Source organism: Pempheris klunzingeri, chromosome 12 (genome assembly GCF_042242105.1).
Source record: "Pempheris klunzingeri isolate RE-2024b chromosome 12, fPemKlu1.hap1, whole genome shotgun sequence".
In the NCBI taxonomy this organism is placed as follows: domain Eukaryota; kingdom Metazoa; phylum Chordata; class Actinopteri; order Acropomatiformes; family Pempheridae; genus Pempheris; species Pempheris klunzingeri.
This window is the reverse complement of record NC_092023.1, coordinates 10815972-10837159: the sequence shown is the minus strand read 5'-3', so window position 1 is coordinate 10837159 and position 21188 is coordinate 10815972. Positions and strand designations below refer to the sequence as shown.

Genomic DNA, 21188 nt, shown 5'->3' with positions numbered 1-21188 from the left:
GATTACAAGATGGCGGTCTGTGGACGTTAGCAAGAAGGCCGTTAGAGTTGTTGTGTTCTCTGAGAATTTTACTGTTTGATACTCGGCCTCCTGTTGAGTGGTTTCACACCGCGATCGTAATGAGTTTATGAATTAGTGAGTCATATATTTAACTTCTGTTGTGAACTTTACTTAGACGTGCATGTTTTATAACATGCGGGTGGGAACAAAGTTAACAGGTCGAGGGTAGGAAAACACCAGACGGGGTGAGGTGATAGCTTGTTAGCGCCCAGCTAGCCTGCTAGCTCCGACTCGGCTAACCATGTCGGACACTCGGCGGCGAGTAAAAGTATATACGCTGAATGAAGAACGGCAGTGGGACGACCGGGGTACCGGACACGTCTCGTCTACATTTGTTGAACGGCTGAAGGGAATATCATTATTAGTCCGGGCCGAATCAGACGGTAAGTTCCCTGTTAGCATAGCCGCGCTGGTCTTACGTTAGCTTGCGTTAGCATGCTAACCCTGGTTGTTCGGAGAGAATGCTTCAATTGGCCACTATGCAAACTTATTGAGCGAGCCTCTGTGTAATTGCTGCAGCGTTTGAAAGTTAAGGTTTCACGGTGTTTGAACAACCAGAATAAGGGCTGCCTCTGGGTAAAAGGCAATCTTTAAATGAATAGCTGATGCTAGCAAACTCGTTGATTTTAGCAGGCGACGTGATCTTGGTAGCATGGGGGGCCTTTCAAGTCCAGTCTTAAACGTACAAACTTGATATTGCTAAGAATATTAAACCACAATGTGTTCATGCACACATTTAGAGAAATAATTAACATTTGATGAGGCAAGCCGCGGGTAACAAGTCCTTAGCTTGTGAGTGTATCTTAATATTTTTGCAGTATTGTTTTATTCAGCGTTTCACAGTGTCTCCTTAGCTTAAAATACTTCCCCATGGGCACATTAATTGACCTCAACCTTGAAGAATTGGTAAAGTTATTATTTGGAGGTCTTTCTTGTGATGATTCGTCCTATCTTGATAGTAAAAAGTTACTCAAGTCTTTGTGTTTTAGGATCTCTACTATTGGAGTCAAAGATCAGCCCGAATACAGCATATCAGAAACAACAGGTAAGAATAGATCATCTGAGACTGGATCACTAACATTTCACATGTTTATTAGATTCAGATTCTAAGTATTTTGGATATTAGAATATTATATTTCATCATTTCAAGTGTCCAACACTTGTTACTGGACAATCATGGCAACAGTTATGCAATGCAGACAATGGAAATTCAGTATCTGGTCCCATTGTAAACTTAAAACCAAGTAATAGGCAGGTCACATTATTTACAGGAGCAACAAACTGTATGCATATTTATTGTTTTCTAAATTTACAGACATGAAAGCATGTGAATGTGTTTAGCTTTATGCAAGGTCTAACTCTTTTGAAAGGGTGTTTGCACATGTGACATTTGTGAGTGACCTCTTGCAACCTTTGCATTTGAGTGTGTCTGTGAATATGATAAGTGTTACTTTGCGTACAGTTTGATGTTTCTTTGTCCTCCTTCCAGGACACATTGATTGTGTGGTCGGAAGCAGATAATTATGACCTTGCCCTAAGTTTCCAGGAAAAGGCTGGCTGCGATGAGATCTGGGAGAAGATTTGCCAGGTAAAGTCAGTCCAGGTTTACCTAAGTTTTGTTCATTGTTTTAAAACACTGGGGAGTACACAAACTGGAGTGTTGCTGGTTTGCTGGTGATGAAATTCTTTTGTCACTTTCATGAAGGGCAAGAGGCAGTTGATGCTTCTAGTATAATTCTTCAATTAATTTCTACCAACTATTTATTGCCCAGGTTCAAGGCAAGGACCCTGCCCTTGACATCACCCAGGACCCCATTGACGAGTCGGAGGAGGAGCGCTTTGAGGAGATTCCAGAGACAAGCCACCTGGTTGAGCTCCCTCCATGCGAGCTAAGCCGACTGGAAGAGATCGCTGACCTGGTTACCTCTGTCCTGTCTTCGCCCATCCGGAGGGAAAAACTTGCCCTGGCCCTAATGAGCGAGGGTTACATCAAGAAACTCCTGGGTCTCTTCAGAGTATGCGAGGACTTGGACAACCGGGAAGGCCTGCATCACCTCTACGAGATTGTCCGAGGTGTCTTGTTCCTCAACAAGGCAGCCCTCTTTGAGGTGATGTTCTCTGACGACTGTATCATGGATGTGGTGGGCTGCCTTGAGTATGACCCAGCGCTGGTTCAGCCTAAACGGCACCGGGAATTCTTGACCAAGACGGCAAAGTTTAAGGAGGTGATCCCTATCACGGACTCTGAGCTGAGGCAGAAGATCCACCAGACCTACCGAGTGCAGTACATCCAGGACATCATTCTCCCCACACCATCTGTCTTTGAGGACAACTTCCTGTCCACACTCACCTCCTTCATCTTTTTCAACAAGGTGGAGATTGTCAGTATGTTGCAGGTAAGAATTCACACCAGGTAACGTGTATTATTCTTTAAGGCACACTTTATCACCAAGTCATTGTCTTATGGGGTTTTCTGTTTTCTGTACATTTTAGTGCCAGTTGAAGAGGTTTAGTATTTCCTAAATTTGTGGTGTAGTTCAGTTAGTTTAGTCCCTCGTTTTCCACTGTGTTGCCACTGACTAAATTTTGTTTGATAAAATCATGAGAACCTGCCCTCCGTGTGGTTCCAAACAATAATTGTAAGGTTTTATCTAAGTTAAGTTTGATTGTGATAATCTGCCTGTTCATGTTGTGATCGAACAGTACACATGGCTGCTCAGGAGACTTTTCAGTTTATGGGCGTTTCAGGTTTTGTGGTGATTGACCCATTAGAGAAATATAAAATACTAAATATTTTTAAAAGGCCATTCTGTCAAAGTGGCAGAACTCAACTCATTTGCATGGAAGTTTATTTCTACTTAGTGCTTTTGTGAGGCTTGTGCTAGTTGAAAATTATTTGTACTATATTATCACTTTCATGGAACAAACAGTACTTCACAGTCCATCCATTTCATGTTACATTGTTCGACATCCTATGATTGTATTTCAGGGTTAATGAGAAGTGAAACGGCTGTTTCTAAGAATCTGGGGAGTTTCTTTCAATGTCTTTGGAATAGTTCACTTTTTTCATTCTTGTTGCTGCAAAACTTGAATGCACTGTTGTATACAACTGTTTCTGTTTGTATTTTAAACTTTCATGTCTTCATTGTCTATATATCTTAACCTGGTTTCTCCTGTGTCACAGGAGGATGAGAAGTTCCTTACAGAGGTCTTTGCACAGCTCACAGATGAAGCCACAGACGACAGTAAAAGGAGAGAGCTTGTAAGTCAACCAATACTCAAATCTTCACGCCAGTGTTAGGGATAAATATTTACTGACAGTTCTGTTCAAGATTTCAAAGTGATTTTGATGTGAATTACCTGTTTGTCTGTTGGCATGTAATACAAGTTGGCAACCACATTCATTGAACAATTTAGGCTTTCTCTGAGAGTGAAATTGGGAATAATTTATTATATTGGTCTATGCAGCTGTCATTTATTCAACTTAGGAACTTAGGAAGCTTCACATGCTGGAATGGAGAAAATATGACTGTTTGAGTCTGAACGGTTGTACAATCTGTCAAATGAAACAATGCTTGGGGAAACTGACAATGACCTTAAACTGTTTGCACTGATGTCTGTTTTGTTTTTTCCCTCTTCTCCTCAGGTGAACTTTGTCAAGGAATTTTGTGCTTTCTCACAAACGTTGCAGCCACAAAACAGGGATGCTTTCTTCAAAACTCTAGCAAATCTAGGCATTTTACCTGCTCTAGAAATTGTCATGGTGGGTTCTGGGGGTTACATGAATGTGAATATATGAAGTTGGTGTTAATTAAACTGTTCTTTGGGTTAACATACTCTCTTTTATCCCATTTTCAACTCGTGCTATTCTCCTGTTAAGGGAATGGATGACCTGCAGGTGAGGGCAGCAGCTACAGACATCTTCTCTTACCTGGTGGAATTCAGCCCCTCCATGGTCAGGGAGTTTGTCATGCAGGAACCACAGCAGACAGACGACGTAAGCATCTAAACGTCATTGTCAACAAGCGTGCCAGCACTTTTTAAGTGGCAGGAAGTAGTTTGGTTTGGCCTGGAACTGCATAAAGTTCTACATATTCATAAAAGTTGTATGTAGCACAGTATTGTTGTGATAAAAGGAATAATTGAACAGATGATAGGAACAATACATAATTCCAAAGATGGTTACTTGTATCAAGTGTTGTGTACCGCCTGGTGTACAAACATTTACAGCATTTCCCTCGTACAGCTTTTGTAGCTCTGTGCTGCATGACATTTACACACAGACTACACGTTGCAAAAAGCTTTACAAATGGAAATGTAAACGCGCACATAAAGCGTTACAGGCTCCAAGAGCAATGCTCCTCTCTAGCACTTGAGTTAAGTAATTGAATTGAACTCAAAATATCAAAATGGCTGTTTTATCCAAGTGTGAGTATTTTACACATTACTCGCCTGTATCGTTCATGGGATTCACAGTCTGTCTTTGAAGTAAATTTCCTTCCAGTAGGAAAGACGATATCGGTCAAAGTTTATTGAATTTTTCTTTTACTTCGAATTCACCATTGTACACCATCAGACCTAAAGTGCATAATTTTGACCATATTTTTTAACTCTGTGTCTTTATTTTATTTACAGGATGTTCTGCTGATAAATGTTGTGATCAAGCAGATGATTTGCGACTCTGACCCAGAGTTAGGAGGGGCTGTCCAGCTGATGGGTCTGCTCAGGACGCTCATCGACCCCGAGAACATGCTGGCTTCCACCAATGTAAGCAGAACCAACACACTCAAGATTTGTTATGGCAAAAATATGCATGGGTAGCTTAATTGCTGTTAGGCGTGGGAAGATGTATCTATTTTCTGAATTTATTTTCCCCCCTAAGTCAAGCTGCCTCCCAGACACACTGTGGCCAGACGGTAAAACAAAAACGGACAGCCATTACCAAAGCTTCTCTTCATTTGTTTCCTTTTAGAAAACTGAGAAGACAGAATTTCTGAGTTTCTTCTACAAGTACTGCATGCATGTCCTGACCGCTCCTCTGCTGGCCAACACTGCACATGACAAAAACTCAAAAGGTGAGCTGGGGATAGTGGCCTCACATACACTGAACTGCAGTGTTTTAGACTGTAAGATAAATAGAGAATTTGACTGATTATTCTGTGTCATGACCTTTCAGATCTGCAGGAGGGATCAACTAAGATCAACCCGGTCTGTCCAGGTGGGTGTCAGGTCCAGACTTAGAAAAATATTTGTTCTTGCAGTTGATAGTAACATATTTAAATGTTGTTACACTCTTAATTTCTTTAACCGGCAACCACCAGAAATAAATGACCAGTGCCTCTTCTGGCTTCAATTGAAGCTCCAGAGCTGCAAAGCTGCAAAGACAGAGCATACAAGTATATTTATCTTATAGCGCAAAGATCGCTCACTTTCTTTAAACTGAACAACTAAAAATTATCTGGCATGTGTTTGGAAAAATGGCAGAACTGTAAGATGTCGTCTGCAGCTTAATATGGATTTTAGAAATGTTGCATTCTATATTTGTGATGTCCTTTTTTGTTTTTATTTTGTGTAGACAACTTCCAGACAGCCCAGCTGCTGGCACTGATCCTGGAGCTTCTGACCTTCTGTGTGGAGCACCACACCTATCACATCAAGACCTACATCATGAACAAAGACCTGCTCAGGAGAGTGCTGGTGCTCATGAACTCAAAACACACCTTCCTCGCTCTTTGTAAGTCCTCGCATGCACAGATGGTTCACATACACGCACACACCTTCCGGCTGCTTTCTTTCACCCTCTGTCTATTCTGTCAGAGGTCATCTTAGTTTGTGAATTAACCTTCACCAAGTATACAGTCATGCTTTTAACCATAGCAAAGTTATGGGTCTGAATTGTTGTTTTGTTTTTGTCCAAGGTGCCCTGCGTTTCATGCGAAGGATCATTGGTCTGAAGGATGAGTACTACAACCGCTACATCATCAAAGGGAACCTGTTTGAGCCTGTTATCAACGCCCTGCTGGACAACGGCACCCGATACAACCTCCTCAACTCAGCCATCATAGAGCTCTTTGAGTTCATTAAAGTGGTGAGCAGGCTCACAAAACACATGTTACTGAAAACTGTTAGTTTAGTGTAGTGTGTGCATGTGGCACTGAAACTTGAGTTTCTGATATTCTGCCATGTTTTGTCTTTGCAGGAGGACATCAAGTCTCTCATAGCTCACATTGTAGATAATTTCTACAAAGCACTTGAATCCATTGAGTACGTCCAGACTTTCAAGGGCCTGAAAGGCCGGTACGAGCAGGAAAAAGACAGGCAGAGTCAGAGACTCAACAGGTGAGTAGACCGATTGGTCAATTCAGAGCTGATGTCATTAAGCCTTTTTAAGTATCCCAGTTTCCTCTGCTCCCGCAGAAATGTTGTAGATGACTGGAGTTCATGAAGCAGTTTTCCTCCATGTAGATATCGCAGAGATGCACGGTCATTGGATGAGGACGAGGAGCTGTGGTTCAATGACGACGACGATGACGATGATGGAGAAGCTGTGGAGAAGAGCCGAATGGAGGACGACTTCTCTGACAGCTACGGCAAGTACATGGAAGCCAAAAAAGGTAAGCTGCTCTGGTGCTCTGCTCTGCATGCATCTCCCTGGAAACTCTTTTCCCCCAGATTGCAACGGCCCTGTTAGTTTGATACTTACAGTCTCTATTACTGCAGGAGCTGCCAACGGAGCTAATGGTGCCAACAATAATGGGAAAGCTGCTGTAATCCCACCTGCCTCACCAGCTGTCACTCCAAACAACAGTTCAGCTTCTTCTGTCAAAACAGTTGCTCTTCCTGCCACACCAGTCGTGAAGGTAATTTACATCTCTCTTAATAGTGCTGTGAAGTTGACAGCTGAGTCCAGGATCACTCTGTTTTAATCCAGTTATTTACTGCAGCCACTTTTTAGCCAGCATCATTGCTGCTTTCAAACTGTACATCCGTCTTTGTTTTGCTCATCCAGTCTAGCACCAACTTTATCAGATTGTCCAATCAGTAGTGTAGTATGTCATTTCTGTGAGACTGTGATGGTCCAGATGTAAACTTTGATCTAATCTGTTTCATGACATCTGCCTGAAGCAGATCAGAAGTTGAGATAGTTAAGCTCGTACTTTTGTCACGTTTGTCATGTTTGGAGGCTACAGTGCGGCTGTTCTTTTCCCACTGAGGCTGAAATGAATAATGCGAGTATGATTGTTCATGGCATGTAAGAGTTTGTTGTGAGTCAAGTTTGATTACCTGCTGCCTTAGCAAATAAAGTGCTGCTAACGACACAGTAGCCACTGCCTTAAAGAGGAACGGACTCCTGATATGTAATGTTCAGTAAACTGGCTAGCATTAGTTCACAGCATTTCTTTACTCAGTTATGTATCCCGTAATTTCCTTTTCAGAATGAGACAGCTTAACGTTTTCTATCCCCTCCTTAGTCTCATCCTCTTATCTCTGCTTCTGTGCTCTCTCCTCTGTGTGTGTTTGTCCATCAGTGTGCCAGCTTGACCTGTGGCCCATCTTGCCTATTGTTAGCTATTGTGATTTAAACAAAAAAAATCAAATGTCTGGATTTGTTTATCAAAATGAAATGTATCTTCTTATCTCAAAAGAAAATCGCTAAGAATCCCCCTGAGCCCCCTACCTCATTTAAGTTTTGTATCTTGTCACCCTTTTCACTTCTAGAGATTGCAGGTTTGGAAAAACAACCGTTAATCGTGTCCTTTTGTTCAAGGCGTGTTTCTAGTGTTGTCTCAAGGACAAAGCTGTCCTTCAACCCTGCAGACAGAAGGACGTTACACATGCTTGACAAACAACGTTTTAATTTTGCCTTGCTTGTTTTGTTTCTCTTCCTGTCTCAGACGGCTCTGGTTGGTTTGGTGGACTACCCTGATGATGAGGATGAAGAGGAAGAAGATGAGGAGGAAGAGCAGTCTCCAAGGAAGCGGCCCCGCCTGAGCTCTTAAGGCTAATAGTCCTCTGTTTGGTGGCGGACACTGAGTCCCTCCCATCCTCCCTCCTCTGGTCGTCTCATTGGTCCTTGGCCTGCCCGTGCTGCCTGTCAGTCTCACTGAGGAGACGGGCAAAGACGAGCTCCCACCTCACTCGGTCCCTCCTGATCTCTTGGATCAATCTGCACCCTCAGCCAGTTGATTTTTACCTCTTTTACCATCTGCCTCCTCTAGGAGATCCCAAAATCTCCATTTTTTTCTCCTGAGGAGAAACTCATTAATCATTTGAAACCCTCCCCCCTTCGCAACACTCTCCCAGTTCTGATCTCCTTCTGCACAACTTTCTCCTCCTCATCCACCATCCTTCTCACTGACTAGAGAGGCTGCGGTGGAAATAACAGTGCCAAGGCGGTTCCCAGCTCTGCTCTGTTGCTATAGCAACAGTAGCAAGGCAGCTGCGGTACTACAGGAACTCGCATGTCCTCATTTGAACTCTCCATCCTTCTCGAACCCGAACCAATGAGCTCCAGAGACAGAGGAGGCCAGAACACAACCAGCCAGAGCACGAACTGTTCAGCAGGCCAGTCAGGCTAGCAGGACTAGCCGTCATAGTTATAGAAAGCTTGACTGGCTGAAGTAGTGTGTGCCGCCCTGCCACAGAACTGTTCACTTTTGTCGGGGATAGAGGGATCTAGGCAGCATAGAAGAATTAAACTCAATGTCGACAGACGAGGGAGGTGACAAATGACATAACGTACCAGTAATGAGGCTTAGATCCAGAGGAGCAGGACTCAAACCTTCAGAAGCCATGGCGTCCGTCTGGCCAAGGCACACAGAACACACGACGTCTCACACACAGGACTGCGGTAGCCAGAAATCCTGTATTTCATGACTTTGTTAAAAAGTACTGTACAGATGTTATTTTTTTTTCTTTTTAATCATTTGCCCCTGATCTGATTTTCAAAGGGGAGAGAGATGCCTACCTACCTGTGTATTTTTGTTGTTGTCGCACAAAAGGTGGGGTCACTGTTCACCCTTTCAGTCCAGTTCATTTGATTCAATGTAAAATGCAGAGAAGTTGCAAATGCTGGTTTTAAAAAATAACATTAAAACTGCAGTAAAGTCATTTTTGCAGCCAACATTTTGAGGATGTCTGGAGTTTTGTATCTTAGCAGATTTGCGAAGTTAGTGGCCTCATGATGCACACGTAGCCCAGATTTTGTTTTGACTGGGTGACAAACCTGAGCTGTGGGTGTGCTTTAGGGTAGATTCAGCGCACACTCTGGTTTCAGGAGTTTCGACTCTTGGCACCCTTCTCTCAGACAGATCTCAGGTTCAGAGTTCAATTTGCATCAGAGACAAAAAGCTACCCTGTGTTGTCTGTGCACTGTAACACTGCTAGCTGGTGAAACCTCTAACATTTATGATTTATGATGATTCTAGTGAGTTTTAAGGAGCATGAGATGTCATGGTCTTTTATCCCAGTTTGAAGGTCCACAATGTTCAGCACCAGATCAGAAGTATTCAGCTTTGTTCCATAGTTTGTCCATGTTTTCTTTGTGCTGTCCATAAAAACAACTCTACAGATCAAAAATAAGCTGAAGGAAAACACTTTTTAGAGTGTAATTCAAACTCCATGATTGGATGAGCTGTGTTTACTAGTTATGATCATTTATCCCCAGACTCAATACAATGCAGTTTTTTTTTTTTAATCAAACCGTATATCTGACACAACAAACGGGTTTGAAAATGTCAGAAGGCAATGAGACATTTCAGTGTCAGGTTCAAACATTTCTAGTGTTGCATCTTTTCTCCTGGTCTCACCACAAGCACACTGAGAGGCAGAGGCAAAAATTTGCTAAAAACACTAGATCACAGACATTTGAGTTAAACCACAAGCAGCAGCAGCAGCACAGGAGCACGAGTAAAATGGTTTCCAATGTGCTTTTCAGGAGTTCAGCAGTACACGAGCAGCGAATTGTCTTCCCTCCTGTCTGTTAGCGTCATCCAACAATATGACTGTTTTTGCTCTCCCTTGATGAATTTGTACCAAGTGCATTTACTACCACTATCCATTCTTAACATTTGTATGAATTTATTTGATAAGTTTTGAAATTAAATGTGACCCTGACATGGAACTTGTGAATCTAGCTTTGTTTTAGTAATTTAAGGATTTGGCAATTGGAGCTGCAAAATTTCTAATTGATTTTGAACTACTCCTTTGCATTTGAACCATTCTCCCAAACCTCAGCAGTTTTTATTTTTTACATTAGATATTCCTTAGTGGAAGAATACCATTTGTGCAAATTTTAGGAGACTGCCATATGTTTCTCATTTTTTACAGCACGGAATACACAGACACAGTTTTTGTATCAGGACAATGACTCGTACAGTATTCTATAGTGTTCCAAATACAAGTGAGAACATATGGTAATAAATCCCATTTGGCTCTGTGAAACATCAAAGCCCTTTTTTCCAGATTAAAACACAAGATCAGTCTGAGACCAGCTACCTTCTATTGCTGACAAAGTACTGATCTGTAGCTTTACAGTTTTTATAAACACAGCAAGTCGTGAGTCCAGGTTGTTTCTATAAAATGAGATTTATTAAACGGCATACATGAAATACTGCATTCCTCGTATAAAGCGACACACTGCATCTTGGCCTCTTTCTGATCTTGTGACGGTGCATTCATCTTGAAAACCTCGACAGTGCTATTTGACTAGGATGAGCTACTACATTGTAATCGGCAACATGATGTACCAGCTGACTCCTCCCTCTGAGAATGACCGGAAAACAAGAATGTTCACTTGTAAATAGTAAATACTTGCAAAACGCCTCTCTAGTCATCTCGACCACTTATGCTAGCTAATGTTACCTTCACCTCAACGTAGGACTGTCCCAATCGTGTATTTCACCAACGTCAACCTTAACTCTGATACAGCTCTGGGCCGGTTGTGAATAACATTGAGTCTGTGTTTCACCACGTGGCCCATTTATGTCCTACAGAGAAACAAGCTCAGGAATGTGTCCTCAATGTCTCACTCCTTCAGTCACTTCCCTAAATAACTGTCCATAATTTACTCAAAAATAGTTATGGATCATGATTTTTGAACAATTACTGACCGGTGTGATGTTGCACAATAAACACACATATATATATATATATATATAGTGAAGCACTGCATTGTAAGATTTTTAGCAAGTGTACATGCCATGAACACATTTTCATTAAGTAAGTAAATGTAGTGCATCCAGTGGCAAACTAGACAGCTTTGGACACAGCTCATGTGTGTCTAGTGAGAAGTAGAAGTAGAAACAGGTAAAAGCCACCTGGGTTTTCCGTTCACATCTACTAACACTGGCAACATATTGCCTGGGTGCTCTGTGTGCTTTTCAGTTTGCCTGACATTTTCTGAACTTGTTTAGTCAAACAGTTGTGAGTATCTAACAGACCTGTGTGTATGACTGGAGACGGTCACATACTGGTACATCCAAAATATAAAAGGAGATGTGCCTTCATCCTCCGTGGACAGCAATGGGAAAAGAAAAAAAACTCTGAGGAAGGAAGACCTCATGTTTGTTGTTTCTTTAGAAAAACCCTGATCTGTGTTACATAAAGAGAATTATCTGGCTAAAGGAAGCCATGTGATAAACAAAGTACACAGGATAGAAATGAGAATATTGCAATTTGCGGGGAAGCTATTTCTTGATCACTTCCTCTTTCAGCTTGTCAGCCAGATGTTTCCTCTTCTGGAGCTTCTTTCTCTCCTCTGCAGATATCTCCTGCTGAAAGAGACCAGACCAGACAGGAGGGTTAACAAGCGGATAGATGAGATCATAATCGCCACCAGTAGCTTAAAGAATAACTCAGGTATTTTTAAACCTGAGCCCGATTTTTTTTTTACATGTTGAAGCTCATTTGCCCATTCGCAGCTGCCGGTGGAAGTGATCTACTTGACCAACGTTTTTGTTCTTACCATTCATTTCAAATCCAAAATATGAAAAATAGGGACCAGGTTTAAAAATAAGAACATATCAGAGTTATCCTTTAAGACAAAATGTTGTGAAAGTGGAAAAGCAGCAGGAAGGACCACTACAACCTAGCACACATATATACACGTAGCAGCAGCTTGTGGCTACGATACGTCTGTATTTTCAGGGTTTTCAAATTGGTATAAAATAATCAAATAAAGCTTTACTACAAACATATTAAAAAAGAAGACAGGGTATGATAGAGACAAAGGAGAGAGCGTACTACAGAGAAAAACCTTGCTAGCAACACACAAGACATGAATGTGCACACGTGTTCACATCAGGCAGAGGCAGCTGATGGATCACCTTCTGTTTGGAGGAGTTAGCAGAGTGTTGTGCTGAAGGAGGAGGAGGAACAGGAGGAGCAGAATGAGGAGCAGAATGAGGAGGGGTACAAGCCCCATTCCTCTGAGACTGCCCCACTGCCTCCTGACAGGCCAGACCAGGTCAGACACAGACAAAGGCAAATAAAGTCAGAAGGATGATTCAAAGAAAAAGAAAGAAAAATCAGGAGGGAAAATGTGAGTTAAAGAAGTCCGGCAAAATCAAGGATGTGGTTAATTAAAAAATGACCAAAATGAAGTATGGGCATTAAGTCTAAAGTATTAGATCTAAAGTGTTTCTATTAACAACTCTAATGGATCAATATTAGGAAATAATGACTTAATTACATCTAACGTCAAGTAAAATGTAATCAAGCCTGCAAAATACAATGTTTTTTCCACTTTCTTTCATGTTCTTCAACTGGCCAAAGTGTTCGTCAACAGTCAGGTGAGGTATAACGGACTGTCGTTACCGGGGCGGTGGTGGGTGCCTCCTCCAGTGGGGTCGTCTGCTTGGTTTTCTGCTGTTCTTTTTTCAGCGCATGCAGCTTGTCTCTCTGCTGACGCAGATACGCTGCCCTCTGCTGGAGCTGCTCCTGCTGAGACGCTGACAACTCCTGGAAGGAGGTGGAGGAGAAGGTGAAACGGGAGGAGCACGGCTCGAACCATGCACAAGCAAACCCTACTATTTTAAAATGCTAAAAATGAAGATATTGCTCATTGTTGATGTTTTAGTTCACGACTAAATACATATCCTGTATTTAAAAAAAAAAAAAAAAACAGTGACATAGGAGGATATTTTGGATTTTGGGACACTAATGGGCACTATGATAAACAAATGACAAAAAACAAACAACAGCAAATGTGTTTTCTTTTAAGCAGAAGCCACCTGTATTTATTGTGCACTCTGTATATTCATCTGTCCATAAAAAGAAAACGTGCTGGATACTGAATTTAGACAATAAGTTGGTTGACTCTAACTCACTGTAACAGGACAGCCAGATTCAGCATGTGCACTCAGGAGCAGAATAAATCACGTGAAGCATACTGCATCTCTCAGACTGCATGTTGCAGGCTGGCTCACAGACTCACAGTGTATGGCGTAGAGAAGCCAGCCTCCCTGTGTGCCTCGGCCAGCCATGCCTCGGCTGCAGTATGGCTGCTGCTGCTGCTGCTGCTGCTGCTCTGCTCCTTGGTGTCACGACTGAGGCTGACGGACGGTTCGACAGACTTTACTGGAGCTCTCACTGCTGGAAGGACTCTGGACTCCACACCGTTACTGCCACAACCTACACACACACACATTCAAATCAGTGTGGTAACGTCCAGCTGTCTCAGGCTGGTTGTGTATTAAAATATGATAAAATACTATAAAAAACAAACAATAAGAAACAATAAGAAACAATGTATCCTTACTAGCTACACTTCCTGTAGCCAAGGTTCTCAGTCAGAGGTTAATTTAATCTATTCAGGATGTTCCCAAGATTTATTTCCAAAGAAAACCAGTGAACCAGCCAAGTGTGGTAGAGTGTTTTAATAAAGCAAAAAGAACAAGCGTTGGTGATGAAGAGTTTAATGCTCCTCTGAGTTACCTGGTGTGGGTTTAGACACTGAGCTGCTCTTAGCTGCGCTCTTCTTGTCTCCACCTCCTTGAGCAGCCGTCTTGCTCTCTTCTTCTCTCACAGGTTTGCCGTTGACCTGGAAGGAGGGACCCAAAGTATCAATACATGTTGATGACACAGACGACACGAATGCTGCATCAAATTCAGCCCACTATTGCAACATGCTGATGCTGGAAAGAAGCAACTACTATCTACAGTCCACAAATGGTGGATTTGTACACACTACAAGGACCACTTCCCAGTCACCCCACAGTCAGCTATAGATACTACATGAGCAGCCTAATTCACAGACTTTAAAACTCCAAAGCTACTACATGGCCGGGCTACGAAACTGAAAATGTTACCATCTGCCCTCAGGATGCACTGATACCTAAGTGTACCAATACTACTGTACCATAGAGTAACTTTTCGTATCACAGAAAATCCCAGTTACTTACATGTTAACAAGGCCTGCCAACTGCTGACAAGATGAACTTGATTTTCTACAGAATTCACATATATTCTGTTTTACATTTTACTACCCTTCTCACTCTGTGTTCGCCATTATAGGTACAGTTAAAATGGTATTAATGCATCCTGATTGGACAGTAAACTGTGCTGTACTTGATAAAAATGCCACTACATGGATAGTTCAGTTACCAGATCAAATTCAGTGGCAGTATTTCCGTTCACAAGCGGGGTGTGGTGACCATTACTGCTGCTGTTGTCACCATTCCCCTCAGCTTGAGCCTTAGCATACAATAAAAAGCACATTGGAGAAAGTGTCCCGTTACAAAGGAGAGACGGGCTTGGTGGAAATAACCACTAAGTAGTTTTCAGAAAAAAAAATGATGAGAGATAAGTCCAACAAAGCGATGCTTCAGGTTTTACAGATACGACCCCATCTTTCATTTTAGAGGCTTCTCGTTGGTGGGCCTTGCACAAAAAGCCTCACAGGGCTCATATGAATTTCCAGAGTTTGTCTGGTCCACAGGTTTTGTTTGACTTATACAGTTCGTGGCACCTTACCTTGGCAGTGTTGCTCTGTCGGCCGGGAGCAGGGGCTGTAACCTGGACTTCACTACTTTTTGCCATTGGCTTATCAAAGGTGCTGCTGGAGGTGGAACCAACCTCCTCCTCTAATAGCAGCCTCCTGGACATCTCCTCATCGTACTCCTCTTTTGACTTCCTGTAGAGAAATTAGCAGGAGAGAAAAGCAGTGTCTGGTTTTAGTACTGTTAATTATTAGATTCGATTCTCAGCTGTCTGAATTGCCTATGCTTAGATTAAGCTAAGCATAAGCCTGATTTGATTTCCCTCAACTCCAAACATATCCCAGTCCTGGTTCACAGCCTAGTTTATCTAATAGTTAATGGGTGCTCCTGTCCATTTTACTGTTGGCTAACGGCACAAACAGACTAAAATAGTAACTAAAATAAGATGCCAACTTCAGGGATCTCCACATGATAACCACACTATGCCCTAGCTTGCTCACAGGGATCACCTGGGCAAGAGATCATGTAAAAGAGCAAGAGAAGGATGGCATGTCACTAGGTGTTGAAATTGATAACAAAATTAAATAAATGCTGTATACATGTGCTCTAACACTTGAGAAAAGCATTTCTATAAATCATGCTACTTATTTAGCTAAATCTATTTAACAAATGGGAGAAAGTTATTATTTAAAGATTTAACTTAACTAAGGATCTCCTTCCATTAAGTTCTCAAATTCACTCCCCAAATCACTGGGTTTAAGTCATGTCAGTATAGAATGAAAGTCAACTTGCAGACTTAACTAACTGAAACCAACTGCAACGTAACTGAAATCCATCACAGTAAACATTTAATTGCCTTACAGTGTTGAAGGTATTTTATATAATCATGTGCTAATACAGTTGTAATCAGGGACTAAGAAAAGATTTCCTTCACGGTGCATTCAGGTGCTTGTAGGGAGTCAGCAGCAGAAAGCATTGTATTAACAATGTAGAGAGAAGGGAGGGAATGCAGGAGAGTCCAGTGCTGATAAGCAGCCAGTGTACCCTGGTAAGACAAAGGGGATAAAAATAATATTTTTCTCAGTTGCTTGTTAAGTGTCAATCCCTCCAACCTAAATTAGCTGGACCCTAAGGAGCTTAACTGCAGTCCCATTTGACTCAGTGTTCTACTTGGCCAGACTGCCTTTGGCAAAATCCCATTAGAGAGCAGGGGCACATGCAGCTAATATGCCCACAACTACTGACTTAAACTGCAACATGTTTTTACGGAACACATTTGACATGTCAAAATAATGTTACTGTAATATCTCATTCTACGAATAGATTTCATCTATCAATAGAAATAATGTAAAAAAGATATAAATAGAAAAAAACTACGCCCTCAGTGTAGCAGGTTGTTGCATATACATTGACATAAATGTACAGTGCTTGTGAGCTTCATACAATGTTGAGGATTGAAGCTAGGCCTACGTTTTACATATAAAAACGTACAATCTGCAATCTTAAATAGCTGATTTTGTGCTTTTTTTAAATCAAATTTAAGGGAGGATATTAGCTAACTAATTGCAACTCCACATTTCAGTGATCGTGGAATTTCTTTGATTCTTCTTTATATCATTCATGCACGCTCAATTTTAACCTCATTGGAAATCATTAAAGACCCGTCATAAAGACTGTCCATCTACGTCAGGATATAAATAATATCATATATTCAGATCCTTGTTTCAACTGAAGACTTTGATTTTATTGTGGTTCCCATGCCATAAAACTACCAGCCACTGCAAAGACTAAATGTTTAAGATGTGTGTGTGTGTGTGTGTGTGAGAGAGAGAGAGAGACAGACAGACAGACAGACTGAGAATGACTGAGACAGAGTAGAGAAGAGAGAGAACAAGTGACTTACTTGAGAACCTCCTGCAGGATTTTCATCTCTTGCTGTTGTAATTCTGTCATCACGTCCACACCATCAGTCAGACACTCTGGGAGGGCTCCTACACACACAGGGGCAAATTACTTGCAGATTTATCAGTAGTGTTTTCCTGTTTGTCACTGTGTGTTTGGTTGTATGTATGTGTGTGTGTGTTAATCTCGCCTACCGTTCCTTTCTTTAATGACTCTGAGGGCTTGAAGCTGCAGCTCCATGTTCTTCTGGACCATCAGTGTGCGAAACATCTGGAAGTCATCTGTAGCCAGAACTGGCTGGAACACCGACTGAACAGCAAAGACAACAACTACTTATAAAATCATGAAATATCACTGAACCCACAAACTAACGACAAATGAATGGCATTATGAGGAGCCAGAGATAAGCATCTGTGACTGTGGAGAATGGGTCAATAACACAGTTACTGTATGCAGTAACACATCACGTCAGTGATGATAAACGCTGAACCTAATGTACTTTTTTCAATGCTTCATTCTGTAAGTTAAACAATAGCTTATTTAAATATTAGATATTCATTTGGTATCGAATGGATCTAGTAGGCAAAAACGTACTCTTGTCACTTAGATATAAAGAACATTTAACAGAAAAACAATAAAAGATGTTGACACATTTGGCCACTGGAGATTAGCTAACCACAATAAGAATAAATGAATAAATGATTGATGCTCCTATTAGGTTGTTCTTGCCCTGTTATCCCCCTGTAGATCAGGACAGGGTGTATAGTACTTAGAGCATGCAGCCAACTCAAGTCCTTACAAATATAAAGCTATGTTTGTAAACGTGGTACTTAGGCCTAATCTTTTACATTAGCTTCCTGTCTGTAATCAAAGGTCTGCCCCCCATCTAGGCTAATGCTAAGCAAATCTTTGTGACCAACCTTCAATACACGATCAGTCTCCTTAGTACAATTCAACTGGGTCACCAGCTTCTCAGTCTCCATGCTCAGCTTCTCTCTTTCTCCTCCCCACTTTGTTCGTCTGTCCTACACTCCTTCTGCCCAAAGCCCCAACCAACAGTATGTCCTGCAATTTGCTATTCACTGTCTGTCTGTCGCAGATGATCTAAACCACTTTTCCAGTGAAGATACAGTGCCATGTGCTACACTTCACAGGTCAGCCTATACAAAGCAACTGAACAGATCAAAAATCATACTGAACAAATAAACAAGCAGATTGGAGTTGTGCAGCAAACTGGTCTCAGATAAGACCATGTTTTCCCTTTGCCTTATCAGTTTCACACAAATCAGTTTGTCTACTCTCTATTGTTTTCTCTGTTCTCTTGTTTGTACAAAAATATTCTAAATTATCATTATTATCAGAATATCAACTATTTTTCAGCAATTGGTCTTTGGTCTGCTATAAAAAACATGAGAGGAGGCAATCACCTTGCTACATAAACCAATCGAGCCTAAGTCCGTTGAGAAACAGATGCTCTTAAATGTGGTCCATCCTCTGTCAATGTGAGATTTCTAGCATCACTAGTGTGGCATGCTATCATATTCTGCACTAGGACTACTGAAATTGCTGCTACTGAATTGCAGTATTATGGCAAAATCATTATTAGCTTGGTGGAGTATCACGTGTTAAAAACCATTCTCTCATTATTCTATGACTTTTTACATCATTCATTAAGGTTAATAATGTTTCACTGATTTTATTGTAGACCTTGGCAAAGCTTCAGTTGTCTGGAAATGCCCTACTGTCCAGGACAGTGAAACAAGCTATTTCTCATCTAGTTGAACCCAAAAAGCAACTAAAACGTGGCACTACACAATTTAGCAAATGTTTTCAATGTTTCTACACATGGAAAAAGAAAAAGTAGACAAAACCCCTCCATCCTACTAACTGAGACTTCTGCTACAGTCAATCTCTGTTTTGGGAGAATTTCACCAGCCTTGCAGTCAGTAGCGATCTATATCAGTGCTAATTAATGAGATCCCAGTCTCCTGAGGATTGTGATGAAATCCAGATGTCCATCTCTGCCAGTCTGTCACAGCCACATTACACCAACTGATCAGTGCCAAGGAAAATGGCAGACTGTAAATAGTCATTTGTAACCAATATTACCTTCAAATTCTTCTTCACCCAATATAATGCATTTTTACAGCTCTGAGTTATTTGGCAGGATGTTGTCACAATCAGCCTCAGCGAACAGTTGCAACTCAGAATTAACAAATACGCACACACACACACACACATTCAAAACACAGCACATAGCAACTTAATGCAGTGTTACTGCATTTTTGATATGTTGGCACAACCTCACCTGAAGCCCCAAACCTTTACAATGTATATTTCATGCTTTTAAACAGGAGCAACACAGGGAGCTTAAACATAAACAAACAAACATGAGTAGGCCATCGGCAGCAGGGTTGAGAATTATTGAGGGAAAGAGCCAAACTGTTTGCTGACGACCCTTGAAACACAAACTTTTCAGTTCCATCTATTTCTCTGTTCTTACAAAGACAATTTTGAAATTTGTAAGTGGATTAGCAACGAAACTTTTCATGACAGAACTGAGTAGTTAGGGGGTTGCAGTGGTGGGCATAAATCCTCAAAAGTATTAGCTGTGTTAGAGATTAATGTAACATCAGCATCAGCTATGTGAAACTATGAGGAGATTGAAGAGGAGGCACACTTATTTGCAATGATTTTTCTAAAGTACAGAGTATCTCATGTAAAACTCTGGGTACAGTTATGACAGATTGCTGATGTACATGTACATTGCCAGGATGTAGGCAAAGAATCATTAGCTAATGATGAAATTCTGTCTAAATAATTGCATAGAAAAAGTGGGTGCACTTTGCTTAGTGTAATATACATTTGGGACAACTGTGTAGATAACATACGTCAGCCTGCCAAAGTCATAGCACTTAAATCGGACAGATCTAAATTTGGTTTTGCACAAAAACATAAATGTGATTGTATGTTCTGTCACAAACTGGATTCTTATTTTATTGATACATGAAGACAGCACACATCTGCCATATGACAGGAACCAGCTATGTTTTGTACCAGGTTAAAGGCAGCATAACTGAGGTTATTTCAGCGCATCCCATCCTTGATTCTTCGTTCTGGCTATCTGTGGAATGCAGACAGGGAGCATTACGTACCTGCAGTGTTTTGGACTTGGCTAAAGGTGAAGTGCATGCATCCAGAAACTGCTGCTCATTGATGCCAACCTCCTGCATGTAATTATCTAACAGCTTCTCCACCTGCAAAAGCAAAGCAGCTTACATCAGTTCAGTCTGATGACTCAGCATCATAAAACCACCAATGAGTAATGTTGATGAGGTAATACACAAAAATAGGGCACTTTGGAAAAATGTGCATCTTTCAGTAAATATCTGGATCAAAGACTGTACTCACCAATTTCTTATACTGCAGATGGATTTCTGTGTATGATAACTTATTTTCATCTTCGTCATCAAAAACTAAAAAACGGACAAATAATAACATGTAAATGTCAGCAATTCAGCATGTATACAATGCCTTTAGGAGACATTTTCAAAACACTCCCTTAACTATCTTTATCTACCTAACTTAGCTGTGTACACTAATGTTACCTCTCAGTGTTTGTTTGGCGTTAATTGGACATAGAAAGTTAATAGGCATGACCTCTTTGGTAGGTTAGCTGGCACCTAGCTAGCTATCTAGACTGAGGTGTGACTTGCTATCTTTATCTCACCTGTGCCCTTTGTGGCTCAACTTCGAGGCAAGTAGTAATTAAGTTGCAACAAGGACGCGTATTAAGTACAGCGCAGAGTCCCAAAGCGGCAAAGATATAGTAGTTTACAAGTATGACCTGAACACGTCAACAAATACGTCGCAGTCACAAGTTAGCGTTAGCTTAGCCACGGCGCTAACAGTGTCCAGAGAGGCTTTACTACGTGACCGCGGCGGAGAACCTGTTTTTACCTGTGCATTTGTTCTCCATAAAGTCCGTAACGGGAATGAGCCATTCAGGACTTCCCAGGTAGCCAACGATGCTCTCCACAATCCATTCACAGTCATCCTCAGCCATGTTGGCTGCTGCTGGGTAACGTTATCAACAACAACAACAGCACCCGCACGGCGATGTTGTTCAGGTCGGCGCGTCCAGCTCCACTACACCAACCCAAACAGATGGAAACAGACATCTGGTTTATTGTCCTTCATAAACTGGTCCCCATAGCGCGGCTCGGCGGCTGTTTTTCCTCTCCTGAAGGGACGGGACGGTCTCCGACAACGAGGGCTCACTCATGA

At 41.5% G+C, this 21188-nt stretch overlaps 2 protein-coding genes across 2 annotated transcripts; one reads left to right on the top strand and one right to left on the bottom strand.

Annotated features, from left to right (window-relative positions):
- Positions 1–8: 8 nt before the first annotated feature.
- Positions 9–9184, top strand: ppp4r3b (protein phosphatase 4, regulatory subunit 3B). The gene is made up of 16 exons (XM_070840751.1): positions 9–443; positions 1050–1105; positions 1550–1648; positions 1833–2456; positions 3245–3322; positions 3707–3823; positions 3941–4057; positions 4696–4827; positions 5033–5135; positions 5237–5278; positions 5636–5794; positions 5979–6148; positions 6260–6399; positions 6526–6674; positions 6781–6920; positions 7956–9184. Exons 1-16 carry the CDS (start codon positions 302–304, stop codon positions 8058–8060), a joined length of 2373 nt encoding a protein of 790 aa, XP_070696852.1. The 5' UTR covers positions 9–301; the 3' UTR covers positions 8061–9184.
- A 1451-nt stretch (positions 9185–10635) lies between these two features.
- On the bottom strand, positions 10636–21188 carry cfap36 (cilia and flagella associated protein 36). The gene is made up of 11 exons (XM_070840608.1): positions 20862–21188; positions 20313–20377; positions 20057–20158; positions 17096–17210; positions 16903–16990; positions 15034–15193; positions 13996–14101; positions 13496–13692; positions 12877–13020; positions 12387–12509; positions 10636–11831 (listed from the first exon to the last, which is right to left on the bottom strand). Exons 1-11 carry the CDS (start codon positions 20965–20967, stop codon positions 11748–11750), a joined length of 1290 nt encoding a protein of 429 aa, XP_070696709.1. The 5' UTR covers positions 20968–21188; the 3' UTR covers positions 10636–11747.